The sequence below is a fragment of the Stegodyphus dumicola genome, chromosome X1 (genome assembly GCF_044657685.1).
Source record: "Stegodyphus dumicola isolate Sdum_Otavi_A_Nest chromosome X1, ASM4465768v1".
Taxonomy (NCBI): Eukaryota; Metazoa; Arthropoda; class Arachnida; order Araneae; family Eresidae; genus Stegodyphus; species Stegodyphus dumicola.
Genome location: NC_140780.1, coordinates 180,398,151 through 180,421,157, shown reverse-complemented (window position 1 = coordinate 180,421,157; position 23,007 = coordinate 180,398,151). Strand labels below are relative to the sequence as shown.

Here is a 23,007-nt window from a genome sequence, read left to right as displayed (position 1 = left end):
AGGTGGCTCAAAAGTTCTACACTTTTTTGGTTTTGAAGAAACAGCAGGCTGTAGAGCTAGAGCAAGAATCATCTTATGGGGACTTGATTATTACCAGGGGTCCTAAATTCAGTGCTGTATATAATGGTAACTGATAAACTGAATACTGTGGGGAGAGAGCCGGGAAGGGAATTCCCATGATGAGGTTTAAAAAAAGCATGAAATAAGTGAAAAAAGGGAATGCAATGATGCTAGCTACTCAAAATTTTAGGGACCAAATGTGATACAAAATGCTATGTTAAATTTCATGTATTTGGAGCATTTTTCACTCTTTTATGAAAGGTGCCATGTAATTTTAATATTGAAATTGTTGTCATCTGAAAAATTCATTGAAAGGATAGTTTTTCATTTCCATTTGTGTTAAATTTAGTGAGTTTAGTACAGTTTTTTTTTTTTTTTTTTTTTTTTTTGTGAAATTCTAAATTATTGAATTTCTTAAGAATTTTCAACTTATATGAAAGTGCATAGCTATTTTGTATCAGAATATGGTAAGCTGGTTTCATTGCCTAAGATATAACATCTTGTACAGATGGCTTTTTTTGTCACTGCAATTTTTGTGTATAGAAGTTTAATAAATTAAATATATTTTTATAATGAAGATGTATATATGAAGCTGTTTAAAATTTTGACAGATTTTGACTGCTGGAATTTATATTAAGCAAGCAAGCTTGGCTATTTATACTTGAAATGGCTTTCAGTGAGAGGTTTTTTAGCTTTGGTTTGAAATGTTATGACTGATCTGCCTGCTTTATTTTGAAGGTCTTGTTAATTTGCATGTAAAAAGGCCATGTAAAAATTTTTAAATCTTGTTTTCCATCCATACATGTGATGTAATTGTACAGGTGAATTTTTAATTTATTGTATAGATTAGAGTACTACTGTATTAAAACAAGTTAATAATATTGCAGATTATAATTGTGTAACTAGTTTCAGGTAATGACCATTTAAAATACCATTTTATTTGTATAGTATATGATTTATTTTGGAAAGTATTTCCATCATGTGTAAAACATACCTTTCAACTTTGGTTCTTTTTGTCATTTTTATTTATAAATTGCAGCACATTATGAATGGTTGCAGTGAAATAAAATAAAAAGTGCTGCAAATTTTAAATTATTTTCAGAATTTTTGAATAAATTTTATTAATGAAAATCAAGAGTTTGTGAGTGAACTGTTGTTAGTTTTTAGCTCCAGTGAAGAAACTGGAATTCTGTATCATAATGAATGATGTGGTTTTGTCATTTGTAATTTTTTTTATATTTTTGCCAAGAAAGTAGCTGATTCAGTTTCAATAAGGAAATTTAATGGCCTTAATAGTGAGGTTTTGTGAGTGCTGTTTAAGATATGAAGATAAAAGATTTGTCAGATTGGCAAGGCTTGTTGCTAAAATGAACAAAATGCATGTGCTCGATTTAGCTTTCCATTTATGCGAGTGTTATGGAGGTGCCAGCTGTTGGATTCTAAATATTCCAAGAGAGGTAAATTATTATTTCAAAAGAATTCACTTACAAAATGAATAACAAGCAAAATAATATTGTTTATCAAGCTAAGAAATCATTCTTTTTTCTCCAAATTATGTTTCTTTAATTTTTTCTGTATATTCTTTTGCAATGAGAAATATTTGTAGGCGTTTTAAAATGAATGTTTATAATTGAGTTTTATGTGTTTTCCTTTAATGTATTGACTTTGATGGTGCTTTCTGCAATTCTTTATTGAAAGAATGAATGGATAGTACTGAACACATCTGTAAGGGGAATTATGAAACAGAATTACAGTTTCAAGATAATTTATCCATTGAATTATCATTGCTTTGTGCCTAGATGTTTGTTTATCTAATTATTTTCTTGGAACACCACTTAGAAAACTAGGCCCCCCCCCAGTTACAGAAGGTCTGCAGTTAAATATTTGTGATGTGTAATTTCCATGAAAAGTCCTCAAAGAAGGTATATCTATTTTTGTTGCGTGTCTTAAAGCAGTGTTACCAGATCGTGTAATGTTTTGCAGGTTTGCTTATTTTGAGAAACCTGTCACTAAAATTTATGTATATGCAATTTTGCAAAATCTTGCTGCTTGGTCATTGTCTTATGCTACTTTATATGCCTTTAAATTTTTTTTATGTTTCAAAATGCTTATATGTTCAAATGTATTTACTAAAATTTGTAATTTTAAAAAAGCTATTTATTTAGGCTTAAATAAAGGCTGGCATCTGGCAATCCTGAGATATCATAAAATAGGTACAGTTTTCAGTACTAGTCGCTGGTGTTCTGGCATGTTTGATTAACCACCATGTTTAATCTGTAAAGTTTGCCAATAAGCAATGCAACTGTAGAAAGCGTATTTTCAAGAGTCGCTTCTACCAAAACCAAATGTTGAGAGAAAATGTGTTTGGAACGCCTACCTTCCATACTTAGATTGAAGGTGTCATTGGAAGGAAAAGAAATGCGCTGTATTTTACCTTCACCACCCAATGCATACATATAGCTGAGATATTTATAAAAAGAAAGAAATGAGACCAAGAAAATGAACTATTAAATTCAAATTTCTTTTAAATAACTGTAAAATTGAAAATGGAAATTTGTATGATTTTTTTCCCTTTTAAAACGTATTATTAAAGTAAGTTATAATAATATGGTCTGTAATATATATTTAAGTTACGGACTAGTCAGTATATTTTAAAATGAAGGAAAATTTTGTTAGAATTAATTTTAAAAATCAAACAAATGGAATAATTCAATATGAAACAAGTCTTCACAGTACAGTGGAATTTGCCTAGATTCCTTCATGGCAACCACTTCTGAAAGTATTCTATATTTATAAGAATATAAATTAACTCTACTTCTATAAAGTGGTTACCTCAACAGATAAACAAAATTATCTGGAATCATGAGTCTTGGAGAGTATTCAGTCTTTGTTCTGTATTTTGTTTCAAAGATTAATTTTAAAATAAAATATTTTTAGAATTGATGCATACTGCCAAATCAAAACAGAGTTGACATGAATGTCTGTTCATAATTGTAACAATTATTTCATTACTTTTTCCCTTATTAAAATTTTGTAAAAAATTCAGTATTAAGTGCAAGTAACAACTTTTATTTTATTAATTTAAGCATTAGTATTAGTTTTTTTCTCTTCTCCATGTTAAAAATTCTGTTTAGGTAAAATTAGTACTAAAAATACAGTTAAAAAAAAATCTTTACTCGGGTTTTTTCCCTTTTATGTGAAGGGGAGTTTAAAAATCTCTTGGAATTCTTGAAGCAAAGTTTATATTGTCTGATTTATAGTCAAATTATAAAAACTGTAGCAATAAATGAGAAGATACTGCAAAAGAATGTAAAACAATTATGCACCTCAATTCTAATATTGATGATTTTATTGCTTTACAAATTTGTTTTTAGTCAGTTGTTTTCCCCAATTCATTGATGATACTGAAGTAGTTTGTAGCCTGAATGCCACTCGGATGAAGAAATTAAATTTATTCCCCTGATTGTAATATTGCTAATGACTAAACAATCGGGATGACCCAAAAATCACGACAAAATCAATTTTCTAGATTACAACAGATTTAGCAATGAAAGAACGGCAGTTTTATTAGTAACCAGGATTTGGTCTGGTCTGCTTTGATTTGGTTTGATTTATTTTATTGCTGCAAAGCAGACGAGGGCTATTTGTGTAAGGTTAGGGATGCCGTCATGGAGAACTTCCTAAGGGAAACTGGCTCATATACACATTACACGCGGTGAAACCATGAAAATTGCACATATAGTCAGCCTGTTTGCCAGGATTTGAGCCCAGACCAAACTACTTCCTGTTGTGCAGCGTCTTGGCCGCTGGCAGGACCATAATCGGAAACTGATAAAGTCAAAAATGTAGAATGGAAAATTTACGGAAAAGCAATAATAAATAAAGCAAATGAAAACAATCCGAAAGTTTTTAACGATTGCACAAAAGTCTTTTGAAGTTTGATAGGATTTATCAGTAGGGGTTATCCACAGAGATCTGGTCCAGGTGGAATAGTGAAACATTTAATAAAATATTGGATGAATATTTGTTTAGACTTAACATGGGAATGTTATATACTGTGTATTTGAAAAGTGAAAAAATATGTAATTCTATTAAAATACAGTCAAAAGTCATTAATCCGGACTCGTCAGGACTTCGGTGATTCCGGATTATCGATTTTTCCGGATTATAGATCATCAGTTTAAATCTCGTAAGATGGCATGCAGAAATTCTAAAATTAAAAATATGAAACCATAATTTATGAAATAAAGAACAATTATGATCTAAAGGGTATCAAAATTTACAAAAAAAAAAAAAAGCTTAATATTTATTTGTTTGCTTTATTAAACATTTCTTTCAATGTAAGTTGTTTAAGTTACTTCATTTTATGTGATAATACTTTCTCTTTAATTTTATAAACAGACATAATTTCTTGTTCAGTTACGAAGTTCCGCTGTTAAAGTCCCGTAATTGCTGTGCCGAGAATACCGACTAACTTGTCAATCAAAATTTTTTCGTTTTCACTAACCTCTCTGTCACATTCTTCATGTCCTTATCCATTTTTTGCAGCAATTCCACTTTTTGTTTGATGGACATCGAAACATACTTTCGTTTTGTACGATCGTTTGGGAGCTCCTGAATCGGAAATTCTATTTGACATAATCGAAAGTTCAAGTTTATAATATTGCTCTTACAGTCTGCAAAAAATAATGAGCCACATCCAATTCGAAGATTAAGGAACAACGCAATCATCAACATTAACTGAAATAGATAATTTTAGCTTATACCATCCGTTATACGTAAAACGCGCACACGAAAACGTATTCTGCGCTTGCGCACACGCATATGCGCAGTTGTAAAAGGTCTTACGCACACACGTAAACGCCTATGCGCATGTGTCAATGTGGCGCATGCACAGAAAGTTTTTAGCTTTGAGGTCCGGATTATAGATCATTCCGGATTATGGGAGTCCGAATTAACGACTTTTGACTGTATTTGTTTTTAATTATATATATCATGATAAACTCATTTTTATTTGAGTCAGTATGATTATAAAGTAAAAAAGAAATTATTAAGAACTGCATCTATTGTTTTTAAATAGTTTATTTTGCTAATTAATAACAGACAGTTTAAATATGAAAGAATAATATCTTTGTTTTTCTGAATGGTTACAGACTAGTATGAAAAGTAAAAAACTGAAGTAAAACAGTTGAAACAATGTTAAGTCATGTTTCGAGACTAATAGCTAAGCCTTTTAGGCTAAAAATAATGAAAGAGAAGTAGGAACTACCAACTCAAAAAAATTAGTATGAAAGCACTAATTATTCAAATTTTAATAATGGTGTTTAATGGATGTGAATTAATTAATTTAAAAAATAAAAACCTAAATTAACTGAGAATTAATTAAAGGGAAAACTGATGTTTAAACATTGAATAATTAACAATATAGTTTTAAAATTTTCATCAAAACTAAGATACGTTATGATGATGACTAAGAATCAAATTACAATCCAAAACTTACAGAATCAATGGAGACTAAATTTGTGATATGTCATCTGAATATACCTAACTGTGATGGCACTAAAATCTTGTGATCTCTGATGTCATGTGTTACATTTTGTGACTTTTCAAATCTTCTGCTTCGTAAATGTAAAAATTTCTGGCAACACTGGTTTAAATGCTAATTTCTTTAGATATTCAGTCATTTTATAATTTGATTCCTTTATCAATCTTTATCTAATTAAATATATGTTAATATCTTAATCTAAATCTTTAATCTATTAATCTCTCTATCTCTTTTGTGTCTTTGTTATGGAAATGCAGCACAAAGTCCGAAATCCATACGTCCAATAACCGGAATGATCTAAAATCTGGACCTCAAAACCGTCAACAGCTTTTTTTTCACCCTCCCCCCAATGCTTTACACATGCATATTTGATATTCCCCTTATAGATAAAACATGTGGAGAGTCCCGATTCTTAATTTCCCTTCGGCACTAAATACCTTATTGAAGAATCAATAATTTAGCATAAATTTGTGTGATCCGTAATTTGGCTTCGTAGTTGCATATCTGCTTGGCATACATCTCAAACTGAAACACTCTAGATAGAAACATCATTGATTTTACATCTGCTAATATTTTGTATCCCTGATGAAACTTGGCGAATCATTTGTTATATTTTGCTTTTATCACCGCATGTTTATCAACACATGACAACTTGAGTAATGACTCATACAGCAATGCCCATACAATTTTTTTATATTAGTAATTTAATAACAAATGGTGCCTTTTATAGTGGCATTATGCTTGGTGATGATTATGGATTTAAGTTAAATGCGCTAAGAAATATTGATGAGAAATTAACCAAAAAGTGTTTCTCATATGCTAGAAATAGCTTTGTTAATGATACTCATAGGCCAAAAGACTACGTTTAGTACTATTTGACTTAAGAATAACTGATTTTTTTTCACATAAACCCAGAACCGATGCCAGAGATCATATGGCCGCACGGGGCTGCAGAATTTATGGAAGAGAAGGTTTTTAGAATTTAGAAAACACCGAGCAACAAAATTAAGGAATGGAAATATTTTTAGAATTTAGGGAAAGCACTGGGATCCAAAATTTAGGGGTGACAAAAATTTAAAACTTAGGTGCTTGGTAGCATAACTTAGGATCCGCAGAGACTGTTATCAGGCGGTAAGATACCTAGCGTAGGCCCTCGATAAGCCTTAAGCATGTGCAAGAAATAAACGTAAGTATAATAAATAACTAAACTAATACAGTCGGGCTTAATTGTCTCAGTGGGCGATAGAAGCAAGACAAAATTTAGCAGAACAACTTGTCTTTCGTCACCTACATAGCCAATAATGTGTAGTGGATGCCATTAGGCTAAGCTAAAATTATACTCTACTCATATCAAGGAATTTCAGTCAATATAGCAAATTGCGCTATTCCTTGCTGTCTTTTTTACAGCAATTTACGAAAATTAAAATTTCAGCTTTCGATTATGTTGAAAGGCGTTTCTAATTCTGGAGCTACATCAAGATCTTGTCCATTAAACAAAAGTGGAATTGCTGCAAGAAATGGATAAAGGTATATCCATCTCAAAATTACGTGAGGAGTATGGCATTGGAAAATCAACTGTATATGACAGAACAAAACAGAAAAGGGAACTTTTTTTTTTTGTTTTGTTTTGTTTTGTTTTGTTTTCGTGGATTCCAACATCTGTCTTGCAATGAATAGCAGAAAAATTATTCTTTAAACTCAAAGTGAACATCATGACAAAGTGATGATTGAATGAGTCTGACAGTGTCACAGAGAGGGTGTGCCATTGACGGGTCCAATGGTAATTGCTTAAGCTAAAATATTTCATTAAGAAATTAACTTAAAAACTGAGTGCACATACTCGACATGTTGGTTAACCAAATTAAAAAATCGCCGTGGTATAAGGCAATTAGGAATTAGGTGAAAAAGCTTCAGCTGATACTGAAGCTGCTGAAGTATGTGCAAATGTATTCATTGAACTCATTAATAGTTTAAAGTTATCTCCTGAACAACATTACAGTGCTGGTCTGTTATGGCAATATGTACCGCAAAATACCATGGCAACCTCTATAGAAAAGGCTCCAACTCGTGTCAAAGATTTCAAAGCCAGATTAACATGCGCAAGTGTAACCTTTTTGTTATCGGAAAAAATAATCGACCTCGAGCATTCAAAGAAGTAAAGAGTTTCCCGTTATATACCGTGCAAATAAAAGAACACAGATGACACAATGAATGCTTAGTTTGAAAATCATTTCATACCCGAGGCTCGGAAAAATTCGGTTGGTTTACCTGGTGATGAAAAAATAGTCCTGATTTTAGACAACTGTTCAGCTCGTATCTCACATAAAGTTTTAGTGAAAGATAGTGTACCCATATTATTCTTTCTTCCAAAATGTACGTTCAGCATTCAGCCTATGGATATTGGGATAGTGCCCTGCTAAAATGCAAATATAAAGTAGAATTTTTAAAATTCATGTTAAATTTATGGAATAATGTCAAGATTATTCACTAATGTTTTTTAAATAGGTTAGTAAAAATTCTGCTGTGGGGAGCATTGCAAGATTGTGGGAGGATACGTCTCCAGATAGATACTTTAAAAAACGCTTGGCATAATTTATGCCCAGCTAGCATAGTTTATGGTGTGGATGATGAATACGATAGCCACAAATCTGAAGGTTTTTGGATATCGCAAACCAAAGGTTAAGTTTTCCAATTAATGGATTTTTTAGAGAAATTTGGAGAAGTGGGAATAAATGAAGATATAAAAAGTTTTTCATTGTGATGACGATGGCCCAATTATCAATCAATTAACAGACGACAAAATCTGTAGTATGGTTCTAGATCCATAAAAAATGCTACCGATAGTGAAGAAAAGGACTGAGAGATTATTGGAAATGGAAAAAATTTTTGACTGACAATTTAGTCAAATTCTTGACACAGGACTTGAACAATGGAACTTTGTAACTGAATAAGAAATTATGTCTGTCTAGAGAATAAAAGCTAAAATATTATCGCAATAAAGCAACGTAAACAACTTGCATTGAAAGAAATGTGTAATAAAACAAATAATGTGGAGCTTTTTTTTTAAACTTTTGATACCTTTTCGATCGTAAATACTTCAATATTTCATAAATCACAATTTCATATTCTTAATTTTATAATTTCTACATGCCATCTTACAAGTTTTAAACTGATGATCCAATATCTGGAAAAAAATCCCAAATCTGCAGTCGGCGAGTCTGGATCTCGGACTTTGTACTGTGTTTATAATTTCACTCAACAACACTACAGTACAGTGATGTGGTTAAAAAAAAAACCTGCACACACTGCATCCAATCGATGTTGCAAAAAATAAAATTAAGTTTTGTAAAATTACTGTGCCATTCTCTAAACAGTTGAGAAAAATAAGGGTGTAACACTTGATCTTTCAATTATACTTTTTAATTGCAGTAATTATTAAAAACTACTGTTACCAGGTAAAAAAAGGAGAGAGAGGAACATGATAGCAGTTGTATTTCTTGAAAAATGTCTTCAACAAGGGTGGTTATTTGAATATGGTAAAGCACACGAATGCTATTTACCTAAGGGAAGTGTGTTTTTTTTTTTTTTTTTTTTTTTTTTCGTGGCAGACCTTTCTTAGGGAAACTGGCTCATATTCATGTTACACATGGGGAAAAAACCGTAAAACCAATCATACAGCCAGTCCGTTTGAATAGGGTTGAACCTAATTTAAACTCCCATCATTCAGCATTCTCAACAACTGGAGTGGTGGAATCATTGATGCAGGTGAAAAAGGAAATGTGAACTGCAGTAGCATCTGATGGCATTAATATTTGATCGAGTTTTGATGACAACTACACAGAGTCATCTCTTGGATAAAATGAAAATTTTGATATGTTTAAGGAGTAGTTTATGGAACTAAGTTGAATAAGTCCTAGCTGCCAAGTGTTTCTTAAAGACCTTAATGAACCATCTTAACACAAAGACATTTTATAGGACTTAATCAGACTGGACCCAGGTCATATCAACATGCGGAAGCTATTGTCCTCTAGCCATTATTTTTACCTTGGTGATGGTAAGAAGGCATAAGAATCAAAGAGCACTTATCCATTTTTATGAGTGTAAAGAGATGGTGTGTCTTTTACATACTGATTTGTTTCGCGCTGCATTTTCTATGTGCGAAACATTTAAATCGCCCTTGTATCGAAAGCATTGATTTAACATCGTAGAATGTCTGTAGGTTAGGGTGTTAACTGATAAATTGGAATCAGCTAGTTCTGTGCATAAAAAGCTCTTGCAGAATATCTGTAGGCTTGCTGTAGACCTGAAGCAACCATGGCTAAATTTTTCTTTAACACCTATGTCGTTACCATCTGGGCTCAGGTTAAAATTTTGGCGCTCTCAAGAAAGTTTCTATTTTGCATCAGCCGGGTGATTTTCATATTTTCTTTAGCAGTCTAGGTGCTAGAATCTCACTTGTGCAGTGAGCAATGGCTTTTTGCTTGGGCAGTGGCTTCCTCAGACCGTGAGCTCCGATTTTAAAATAAAGCTTCATATATTATTTTTGCTTACATCCCATGAATAAATGCTGCTTTTGATCCTTAGGTGGTGCAGATTGTTTTCAGTGACCAATGCCAATGATTCAGCAACGTTTTCCAAATTCCTCTCATGCATTTTTCGTAGAGTCCTAACCATGAAGAATTACTTTATTTGGATTAAGGAAAAGCATGTGAGTGCATCTGTGTTACACATAAAGAAGGCTATGGAAACTTCTATACAACAAACCATTTCTCCAAGATTTAAATCCAGATTGAATTATCAGTTCAGTGATTTTTACCATTTCATTGTTGGTGTTCCTGCCTGCTGAAGGATAATGCAGTCATTAGTAATATTGCAGGTAACAAAATGCAATACATTAGTATTGAAATAAAGTTTTAGTTCTTCTGATACTTAATCATCCAGTTATAGTGAAGTTAAATGTGCATTTATGCAGTGTCATGCAATTTCTTTTGCACATCTCTGTATAACTGAAGTATATAATCTCATTTTGTATGAAATTAAATTGATTATCATATCATTAATACATTTGTCATATTCGTTGTTGTCGAAGATAAATTTTTAGATCAGTATGTGGAAGCAGGAAGGCGTTGCTGTTTTAGTATATGTTAGAATTTTCTATGCATTATATGATAGTTATTTTAGTTTTCTGTACTTTCATGTATTCATTATCATGCACTCAAGCACAACTGAATTCCTCAATTTAAAATTAAATCTGTTTAAAGAAAAAAGTTAAGTTTATTAGAAGTATTTTGTTATTTACCAACCAGAATGTAAAAGGAATGTGCTTTTGAGCAATAACTAAATTTTCCTGATGGCTAGGTTGGATACATTGGAAAAAGTACTTGTTTCTATCATCATAATATTTATTGGCATTCATTTTTGGAGGAAGATCCACCTGTCTTATCATATTCATGTTTTATTACTAATTTGTCTATGCAATTAAAGCAGCATAATATGCATTATATTTTGAGCTTGGCCAAATAATGCAATACTTCCAGTTAGCAATATAATAGTGCATGTGTTTGAAGCATTTTTGCTTTTGAATTTTTTTAATTGAGGTATTATTTTGTTAATAATTTGACCCACCGTGTGATGATTCTTTGTTTCTCCCTTAGCTCTAGTTGTATAGCAAATTAATTTCTATGCAAAGCATTCACATACTCTACATTTGCAACAATGAATCAAAAATTGACAGATGTCTGTATTTTTATCTTGTTTCAAAGCATGCTGAACGCTAATTTAAAAATTTGAAATGAATGTTTTTAAGCTGATTTCACAGCTTTGAGATAATAATTATTTAAATATTGGGGTATGTGTCCTTTTACACATTTTTTTTTGGGTGGGGGGCTTCCAAGAGAAAACTAGTGTGGTACTTTGTGTTGGGAGACTTTTAAAATTAATTTAATGATGTTATTTAATGCTAAATTCCCATAGTTGCAGGTAGGGAAGATGCCAAAAAATAACTTCATTGTTTTTAGGATTTCTTTGTATTATATTTGCAGTTAATGTCGAAAAAGTGTAAAGCATTTTTATTAAAAACAAAAAATAAACAGAGGCTATTGGATTATTTGAGTATTGCAAAGTATATGAGGGCTGTCTGCCTAATGAATAGTAATGTTTTTAATACATTACTTTCTAAGGAAAACTGGATTGTATTTCATGGTACGTTTGGAGAAGTTCATGGAAACTAATCATACAGCCAGTTCATTTCATCTGGACTTGAACCAGACAATTCAAAGCGATTAGCATTAGTTTAGTGAAGATAAAATAGTACCATTTCACTGGTGTTACATTTTCTTTTTAAATATCAAAGTGTAATCATTAAAAAACACAATAACATCTTAATTTTTACTGCAACTAACAATTAAATTACAATCCATTATTTCCTCTCTTACATTCTCAGGACAGCTAATGTAGTAACTGCTGTTAATTTGGACGAACTTATAAATTACAAGTGTTCCTCCGCAAGTATTATTGCTTTCTGATATGCTACTTTAGTATTCACTTGCATATTTCAAATGAAGTGCTTTTGTCATGAGATAGTTAAAACGAGTAGGATAAAAATACTTTTGTTTGCATAATAACTTGTTTAAAGCACATAATCATGGACGTGCTCGGATATGCTACTTTAGTATTCACTTGTATATTTTAAATGAAATGCTTTTGTCACAGGATAGTTAAAATGAGTAGGATAAAAGGACTGTTGTTTGTATAATGACTTGTTTAGAGCACGTAAACATGGACGTTCTCATTGTGGTTTGTCTGTATAATATAAGTGATTCCAACTCATTCCACAGTAAGATTCTTGTGTGAATTGGAAATAATCTCTGTTCCTTTAGCAAGTTGCTGCACCTCAACTTTGTCATGGTATTTGTATTTTTATCAATAATAGATAATAATAGTTGATTTTCTATTTTTGAATATATAGTTATACAAATTCAACATTGTTTTCATTTTTATAAGCTTACAAATTAATTTCTTACTAAATATTTTGGAAATAAGAAAATTGCATTGCATTAGGGAGAGTTTACGTAATTGACATTTTCAGTGTGCAGCCATGTTATCTGTAACTTATTATGGATATGCAGTCTGAGAGATTGAGCTCAAATTCAAATGCATGTAGCTTCATTTATGTACATATGTTTTTAATTGGAAATATTTTTGTATTGCCATTCTGATTCTTATTTTGGATGATATGCCACCATCATGAGTATCTATATTAACTTTGAGTAATTATTTTATGGTATTTATTCAATGCTTAAGATCCCGTAATTTTTATGTTGGTGTATTTGCTGTGAAGCTGGTTTTTAGTTAACTGTGAATGTCAAGTATTTGGAAATGCAATAAAGTGCATTTACATGCATAATTCAGTATCTGTATTTTGCAGTTACAAGCATATATTTTTCTGATTCATGCTAAATATTTTACTGTATAATTGAATAAAAATTTTAGATTCCTTTCATTTTCCACATCAGAAATAAGGTCCAGCACTATATTAATATTTAGGTGTATATTAAAAAATATAAGTACCTTTTGATTGATTAAAGTTCATTTGGATTAAATTTAAGGTATGTGATTAAGAAAGAAAAAATGATTGTGTAGTATCCCTGATATTAAACATATCTACCAACTTTTAGAAAACTGTGTCTTGCACATAAAGTGAAACTGTTTTACACAGTGTAAAATATATTTCTATTATTAAACAAGCCACTCTTGTAGTCACCTACCTAAGCAGTTATTATGAAAAAGAAAAATGTACAATAATTTTAATGAGCCCAGGTAGTGTCATTTGATGGGTCCAGAAAGTAATTAAAGTATTTTTCTGTTAACCATATGCATATCATGAAATGTGGTAGCCTGTTTATATTGCATAATGAATAACTACAATTTTAATGTGCGTGATGCCAAATTTGTGAAAGTCTGATGTTTTGAAAGTAAAAACAGATGTGTACATTGGGAGAACTTTGGCATTATGCTTATTTATCATCGTATATACTATGCTTACTTGTTTCCCCCCCACACCCAATACTAATTTATAACATGAAAATCAAGAAAGGAAAATTATGTGAATGATTTAATTTCTGAATGATGTGAATCCAGTAAGAACTTAACAAATGAAATGTATTTAAAGATAAACTACCAGTAATGATCGCAATTTTATTTATTTAAAAGAAAGCTACATTCCATTAAGAATAAATTGTAATATTAGGATTATAATATGTATTAAAATATCTTAAATTTTCCTCTCTGTATCCTGAATCTCACCTGCTACTCTCTGGGCCTCAGATCGTATATTGATGCACAAACTGTTGTCTGTGTCATCTTCGTCAGCATTCAGTGTGTCTTGCCCTTATGCTATGGCTTTCAGAACCATCAAAAGCATTAGAGATAATAACCCTTTATTCTCTAAGCTCTCCTCACTGTAGCTCACCCAAAATGCAAAAGCAAATCAATTAGTGACACGAAGGCAACCATTATGTAGACAAATCCATTTGAAAATTTGGGAAGCTCACCTTTTTAACACCTTGAGAAAGGGGTAAATAAATGGTGAGGAGAGAATATGCGAGTATATATGATATAAACAGTAGAAAGTCTAATATATATGGAATGATTGAATATTCAGACCTCTGGATCACCAGCAGTTTTTTCCCCCAAAAAAGAAAGAATTGGACTCTGAGAATGGCATCTTGCTTTGTTTCATGCATGCACAGTAGAAATTTTTTCATAACGAAAAATTGTGGAGGGTCCTTGATTTCACATCAGCACTAAATAAAATACCTCCTTGGTAAAAAATACTGTCGCATATTAGCATAAATCTGTATGATCAATAAATTTGCCTGGCCTACATCTCAGACCAAAACTTTATGCTGAAGTTCATCACCTTAATAACTTACGGTCCTGATGCCAACCTGGCAAATCGTTATTTTTGCTTTCCTCACCACTTTACTATCAACTCCTTACACGATGTCTAAAACTTTTATTTTTTAAATATTAGTAATACGCAAAAAATGGACATAAATACCTAAACTAATACAGTACAAAGTCCGTAATCCGGACTTGTCGGGATTTCGGCGATTCCGAATTAGGGTTTTTTCCAGATTTTAGATCATCAATTTAAATTTGGTAAGATGGCATGCAGAAATTATGCAATTAAAAATATGAAATAATGAGCAATTATGATCTAAGTGGTATCAAAATTTACAAAAAAAAAAGCTTAATATTTATTTGTTTACTTTATTAAACATTTCTTTTAATGCAAGTTTTTTTTTTTTTTTTTTTTTTTTTTTTTTTGTGTGTGTGTGTGCAAATACTTTAATTCTATAAACAGACATAATTTCTTGTTTGGTTACAAAGTTCCACTGTTCAAGTCCTGTAATTGCTGTGTCAAGAATACTGACTAACTTGTCAATCGAAATTTTTTCATTTTCAATAACCTCTCTGTCACTTTTTTCACTATCGGAAGTGTGCATTAAACGCATACAAAAAAAAAAAAAAGTTTGTGGCTTTGAGGTCCGGATTATAGATCATTCTGGATAATGGACGTCCAAATTACAGACTGTACTGTATAAATCAGGCTTAACTTCCTCAGTGCATGATAGAAGCAAGACAATGGAGTGATATGTATTTACTCGTTTATCTCATGACCATTAGTGTATAGATGATGCTATCTAAGCTTTATGATGTTATCTGCAAATTTGGAAGGTTTGCAGCTGTTGCAAATGAAAAGTGGAATCTTCCGATTTACATAATCTTGTGATAAAATGTGGAAAAATCATAATCAGTGAATATAATATAATATAATATAACATAAGTATTCCATTGTGATGCAGTGCTCCAATAATCAATCATTTAACAGATGGTGAAATCTGTAGTATGGTTCTAAATCCAGAAATTTATCAAAATGTATAGTGAAGAAAGTGGCAGGGGTTGTTGAGAAGGAAAAAATGATTATTTTAAATTAAGTGGAAATTCTCAACACAGAAGTTGCAAGCCTTGAACGATGGATCTTTGTAACTGGAGTAAAAAATTATGTTTATAAAATTAAAAAGAAAGTATTAGCGCAAAAACGAAATAACTTGCATTGAAAGAAATTTTTAATTAAGCAAACTTATAAGTATTAAGCTTTTTTATTTCTGGTACTTTTATTTTATCCCATTGACTGTGATACTTTCACCAAGCAGCATAATTAGTGACAGTTAATGGATAAGTGCAAGGTAACAGCACACTTATGGTTTGCTGTAAAGCTGACTGATTCTTGATAAGCCACATTTTGTTTATATTAATAAGAATATAAATTAGCTGTTATTGCAGTATTTTTCGTCAATTTTGGAGAACAAAAGATTAAAATTTGGAATCTGCCTTCTCCAGAACAGAAAGCAGTGGTTTATTTTCAAAGTTATGGATCTTAACGATCAAAAAAAGGTGTGTGTCAGTAGCAGATTGCTGACAAAACAGTAATAGATTGGACCAGTTACCTGTGGGACGTTTGTCATAGCATTCTAAGCTAAGCTTTTGGTAAATTTGGAGTCGTAAATACTTTATTGTTATTCCGTAAACAACTAGTTCATATATTTAATTCAATAAATTCTATATGCCACCTAACTGGATTTAAACTGATGATCTAAAATTCAGAATCGCCAAAGCTGTGATGGGACCTGATCTCAGATTTTGTACTGTGTGATATGTTTATTTAATTATGAGTAAATTTTTTTTCATGAAGCTTTATATATCATTATGGTTATAATTGTGTAGTGAGGGTTTTTGTGTTAGGTTATATATTTCCCACGAAGTGATACCCTGTTAACAGGAATGTGTCATAATTTGTAATAATATAGACTAATAGTGTTTATCGCATTTGAATCACATAAGTTTGGATTAAATTTTAGAGGAAAGTTAATTATACTTTGCTGAATGGCACCCACTGACACATGGAAGATAATTTACTACCTTAAACCACTAGATTTGTTGATGAAAAAGTCAACTCTATCTTGCGCTTTACTTCAGTACCAGCACGCTTTTGAATCTTTAAGCTTGTTAATCAAACTTCTATGAAATTTGGGCTTCAAGGTACCTATGTTCAGATAATGTGTATAGTTGTGTGTGCCACTGTTTTAGCACAGTGTGTATGTACTTGCAGTGTCTTCATTATTTAACAGTAAATATTTAAGTTAAGAGTTATTAAACCAATCCTTTTTTACCTTGTTATCATTCAAATCACTAAATTGCAGCTGAATGCTGAAGCAATGTTTTAGAAAAATATTACAAAATGATACATTTCTCATTTAAGATCCAGTTAAGCAAATAGTGATGTAGATGCATGTAATTGCAAAATGTATTTCTGCAGTTCTTTTATTCAGAAAATAAATCTCGGGGAATATAATGAAGGTTCATTATGTAATTATGCATGTGTAAAATTTGGCTATTGTGTCTTTGCTTAATTGTACTGTTATATGTACATTGAACTTGAATACCATTAATCTAGGTATTAACTGTTTGCTTTTTTAGTTATTTCATGAAGAAATTGCTAAAGGTGTAAATAATCATGTGTAAAGTAATCTGATTTTTTAATGCATTTTATGACATAGTTACAAGTACTGAAAAATTGGGGGGCAATCATATATTGAGGTGTGAAGATGCAGTACAAATTTAGATTGCAATAAATAATATCAGCTGTAGCAATTTTTACCAACTAAAAATGCAAAACAGTTGAAAACATTTTTCATCTAATTTTGTTTTCATGAAATTATTTGTTGTGCATGTGTTCAAGTTTACATATAATTCAAGAACTGAACTAGTATGTGTAAAATCTGAAAGTATTTTTATTATACTGTGTTTTTGTGTGATGTCTGAATTGTCATTTTATATAAAATGGGTATTGTTATGCCTTTTTAATAACATACGTTAAGCTTTGCCACCAACTCGCAGTTTGATAATTAGCAGTTGATCTGAATGTGTTACGGGTAAATGCCCTGAAGATTTGTACAATTACATGAAGATGCTATCAAGTTACCTGTCTGTAAGAAATAGCTCAACATAGAAACTTGGGTTTCTGATTATTATATATTTTTATGTTATTAAAAAGCTTCTTTTGTTTTGTCAATGTAAAAAGGAGAAAAACTCATTAAATTTATGCTTTTTTTTTTTTTTTTTTTTTTTTTTTTTTTTTTTTTTTGTAAATTCAGATAAAAACAAATGGTGTGTAGCAAGATTTTCTGAATCCCTGCTCTCCCCCATTTGTATGTGTAGCCATTAAAGGGCCCATATTCTGTTTTATATCTGTATTGCACATTAAGCTCTGAATGATTTGTTAAGTGTGTAATTTTGGTTTTGTATAAGAATATTTTGAATTATTTCACTTGATTTTGACTTAAGCCCAATTCTCATCACTAAGGTTAAAGCTAGGTTGCCCAAATCTCTGCATGAGTCTTTATAAAATTTCATAACAAAGTGGGGGGGGTGGAACTAAAAACATAAAGAGAAGTTGAAGTAATTTGATCGGAAAAGATTCAAAACTTTGTATTAATACTGAATGTGTAAATATTAAAAAAAAAAAAATTTCTATGTTTAATTATTTGGCTGTGGTAAAACACAGTTAAAAAAGAATTCCACTATTTTGTGATTTTCCTTACGAAAGTGCAAAGGTTTCTTGCAATTTTTAAAGTTTTAACCATTTATAAATACATTCACGCGAACGGAATTTTTGCGTTTGTTAACCAGTTCTGTGAAAAAATTATAAAACCAAAATAACATGTCTTTCCAAATTGATTTCATATATACTTGTGATACATCACATTTGGCTGGAATAAATCAAATACAAAATGTGTTACATACTAGTCTGAAATAACCATGAGAACATATAATCTGAAAAGTATTCTTTCTGTCAGGGAAGCTGTTCATAACAATGCTTTAGAAATTCTTTTTCTTAGGTATGAAAATATGATAAAAATGGAAAAATAATAGTTGAAGATATGTCCAAATTTTATATGCATCAAAAGTGCATTTGAAATCGTTAAAAGATACTCAAGTGGTCAGTTGCATATCAAACAAAAAGTAGTACATTATAAAAACTTCATATATATGTAAGTGTTTAGTTGTACATCTATAAAGTTAATAGAATTCATTCAGGTCATAACTGTTCTAAAAATTTTCATTTGAGTTCATATGGAGAAAAAAAGAATTGTGCAGGTCTTCAAAAGTTGATATAGTAGTATGAATTTTTTTAAATAACATGCAGTTCTGCAAGTAGAAATGAAATAAGTTTTTTCCCTATATCAGATATTAAGTAATAAAAGTTGTCGTCGGATAAATTCAGTTATTATTGATAGCTGCTGTGCTCAAACACTGCAGTCGCAGTTACACAGATTATGGAGCAATAATTAACTCATTGCTAGTCAGTGTATAAAGTGATGCAAATTGGGCACTTAATCTTTCCTTCTAACCTTCGTATTCTCCATTTTTTTTTAAATTAAATTTCAGCCTTTGTCAGTTTATTTGTATTTGTTTTAGCCTGATGATAATTTTAACTACGCTTCCTGTAATGGCACTAATGATAAAACGTTGAGAACTCGTCTATTGCAAAATGTTTGTATTTGAATTAATAAATATTACATTAATCATTTTGGTTTAATAATCTAAGCCTAAATATCACAAATTTACCATTGCTGCGTTTTAGCAGTTACCATTTTTGCATTTTCAGCTTTCCAATAGTTATATAACACTGCATACCTTTTATTCCTATCTGTCAAGGATTAAAATACTCTTGCAGTGCATAGCTGTTCATTTGTCAAGTTGGTAAAGTAACAACTTATTAATGGAAGCCAAAGGGTTAATAATTTTTACTATGTAGGTCACTCTGAAATTTTTTAGATATGCATAGACAATAAGTGAGAGAAAAAAAATTAACCATTAGATTTGAAAATATGAACTATTTTAATCTAGCAGATGGATTCTTTTATTGGCCACCTGCAAGTAGCTAAGCATAGAATAAATTTTAGGTGGAAATAAAAAAAAAAAAAAAAAAAAAGAGTTGCTGCAGGAACATTATCGTGCTATGATTTTCTATGTTTTTAAATTGGGATTAAATCGGGGAAAATGTGTTCAACTGCAGCATTTGGAAATGAATGTCCATCTTGTTCTACTGTATTAAGATGTTTAGAGAATTTCACAGAGGTCACAACTCTCTTCAGGATAAAGAACTTACAGGAAGGCCATTGTCAGCAGTAATCCCAAATAATGTGTCTGCCACACGGAAACTGTTTATTCATGATCATTGCTGCACCAACCAGAAGGAACTTAACATTAGATCTGCCACCATTTATAAAATTATTCATGAAGACCTGAAGGTGAAAAAGCTAGTTTACCATTGGTTTCCCATAAGCACCAAAAAGAGGAGCATGGCACAACCAATTAAAAAAAAAAAAAAAAGCATTAATTACTTAAAGGTGGTTGCCATCACATTATTTCTAAAATTTTAACTAGTGATAAAATATACATACGATTTTTTGAAGTTCCAACATGTTAAAGTAAAGTATGGGTCTTTGAAGATGATCCCACGCCCATAATGGTGAAAAGGCAATGTGCTGTGAAAAAAGTAATGTATGCCATTTTCTTCCAAAGTACAGGCCTCATCAAGCTGGAAGGACAAAAGACAGTCACATTTAACTGGTACACCAAAGTGTCTTCCAGAAATTCTTCCAAGAAGTGAATGCTAGAGGACCCATGCTCCACCATGAAGATACATCTTCTACTTCAGCAAGATTGACAGTTGAGTTTTTTTAGCAAAAACACATCAAAATGACAGAATAGCCACCCTGTTCACCGATCTAGCTATGTGTGACTTTTGGATATTTTTTAATGTAAAAGGAAACTTGCATGGACGTCATTTTCATTCTGAAGATGAGATTGATGAGGCTGTTAATGGACTTTTTTCATTAATTCCAGAAAATGAATGCCTTGAGGCATTTAATCTTTGGAAAATTCTCTACAGAAGTGCATTGATGGTGGAGGAGACTACTTTGAACACTACTAAAATTTCAAAAGTATAACTTTAAAAATCTCTGTGTATCCCGAAAATTTCAAAGTGACCCTCTTAAAATGCAAGAATGTTTGGTGCAGTTGAATGTGATAAAATAAGAAATGTCTCATTCTTTCATTTTCTGTGTTTTTAAGATGTATTACAGCTAAATATTTATTGTAACATTGGGTAAAATATGAGGAATGATTATTTTTTGTATTTTTTCAGTAGCTTGTATTAATCATTGATGAATAGACTGTAGCTTTCCATTTGTTAGAAAAAGCTTTTTTGTGTAACTGTAGGTTTGAATGCTTAAGTAAAGACTGTATGAGGAAGTTTTCAAAGGCATATATAGGCAAATATAATTGGCATCAAAGCAATTGCAGTACTTTTTAAATTTCAGATATTATATATGTGTCGGAATATTTGTGCGTTTTGGGTTTATAGAATTTAAAAATAATTTATTCACTTAATAAATTATGTACAGGTTTTGTGCATCCAAGTTATATTTAGAAATAAACTCTTTCCTGCCATCATTTCTGTAAATATTTTTGTATATTTTGATGACAGTTGTATGGTTTTAAATAGGTTTTATTTGATCGAGCTCAACCAATGCTTATTGTATAGTTTATGGTAACATTAATCGATGTAGTAGTGATCATTGCCTTAAATTATTTTAAGAGGACAAATATTTTAATTTTATTTCTACCCTTGTAAATATTTTCATGCATGTTTTAAAGACATAACTATATAGTCATTATAGATTTCATTTATTTATCTAAATGTCTGTACAATAATTGCTAGTAATAATATTTAATTTTCTGGTGATACTTGCCTTGTGTTGAAGCGCATGTTCATGAAGGAACTTGCAAAGAAAATGTATTTTTATGGAAAGAAATTATAATTAAGGGTTAAAAATGGGATTAATAGTATTTGCTAATCATAACAGATCTATAACTTAATTGAATACTCAAACTCATTTTATTTTAACTGCTGTGGATAAATCATTCCTGAAACTATCATTTTATGTTTTGGAACATAAAGTAATTCAGACATTACATCATTTTAGTAGCTTGTTGTTTAAAAACATTATTAAAGCTTTACTTGGTAAATGTCTGTTAATCATTAGTGATGGTGAAATCACTAATTAACCTTTGTTACACTTATCACCTTTGTTAATGAAACAGTTAAATTTAATCCTAACAAGGTATGAATATTTTTGTAAAAATAAAAATGAATATTAATAATGCAGTAGTTGAAAGTAGCTGTAATTTCAGTAAAGCTGATTTGTTTAAATGAATTTATATTCTATTTTCTATCATTTCATTAGCATGTAGATTAGTTTTAAAGAATGGAAAGACATGAACTGATTTTCATGTTTATTCAAAGCAAATATTCTCAATTTTTGGTTCTTGATTATAAAATGAATAAGTGTAAAAAGTTTGCAATTTTTTAAAAACTTTATTGTAAGTCATAAATATATTGCTCTAACTGTAGCTCCAAAGCAATATCATTTATAGTTGCTAAACCAAAAATATACTGTGTCATTGTGGAAATTATCGTAAAACGTAGTAATATTGTTCAAGGTTTATTCTTTTTAAAATAACACTTTTTGCTTGCTCTTAATTTGTATTGTGTGCATAGTAGATAATTGAGTTCCTGGGAAAGATCTATATTTTATGTTGCTCAACGTATTTTTTCCCCCTTTGTGTATGTGCGAGTTTATGATATCATTGAAATAAGTTTTTTAGCAATATGTTTAAATTATCAATCTGAGTATTCTTAGTTAAGAATTTTTAAGAAGCCCTTAATAACTGAAAAAAAAAAAAAAAAAACACAACTAATTTTTATGTTTTATATATATTTGTAATAGGTTTGTATTAATTTTTTATGGATATTATTATGTTTAGATATGTTAAGGTTTCCACACTTTGTTATTTTTGCTTTCAAATTAGTATTGATGCAACTAAAAATATTTCCATTTGTATAATTATATTTGGTTAGCAATTATGGACTAATCGTAAATAAATGATTAATTTTTCAGAATCTCATTTGGAAATAGAATTTCGCATTTGGAATGTAATGTTTATATTACAAGTGTAATGTAAACATTACATTTGGAAAATATGATACGTACTTTCAAAAGTGTGTATCATTACACATCCGAGATTTGATGTAATATAGGTGTGCATATATAAGAGAGGGAAATGCTGAATTTTTATTTCAGCTTTACACACACATTGTGCCTAATACCTTTATGGCAGTAACTGTCAGCATGTAGGTTCAGTATAATTCTGATACTTTTGCTGATAAGTTTTGTGTGTGTGGATTTCCATGTTATATTGTTTGT

At 30.6% G+C, this 23,007-nt stretch overlaps 1 protein-coding gene across 4 annotated transcripts in view; it reads left to right on the top strand.

Moving 5' to 3' along the window:
* LOC118197180 (uncharacterized) overlaps positions 1 to 22,497 on the top strand; it is a 219,857-nt gene extending 197,360 nt beyond the window's left edge. For all 4 annotated transcript variants that reach the window (XM_085807493.1, XM_085807495.1, XM_085807492.1 and 1 more), the window contains one exon: positions 3 to 22,497. In XM_085807493.1, coding sequence (XP_085663619.1) covers positions 3 to 134 — 132 coding nt within the window. In that variant the 3' untranslated portion in view covers positions 135 to 22,497. The remainder of the gene's footprint in view (positions 1 to 2) is intronic.
* Positions 22,498 to 23,007: the final 510 nt, after the last annotated feature.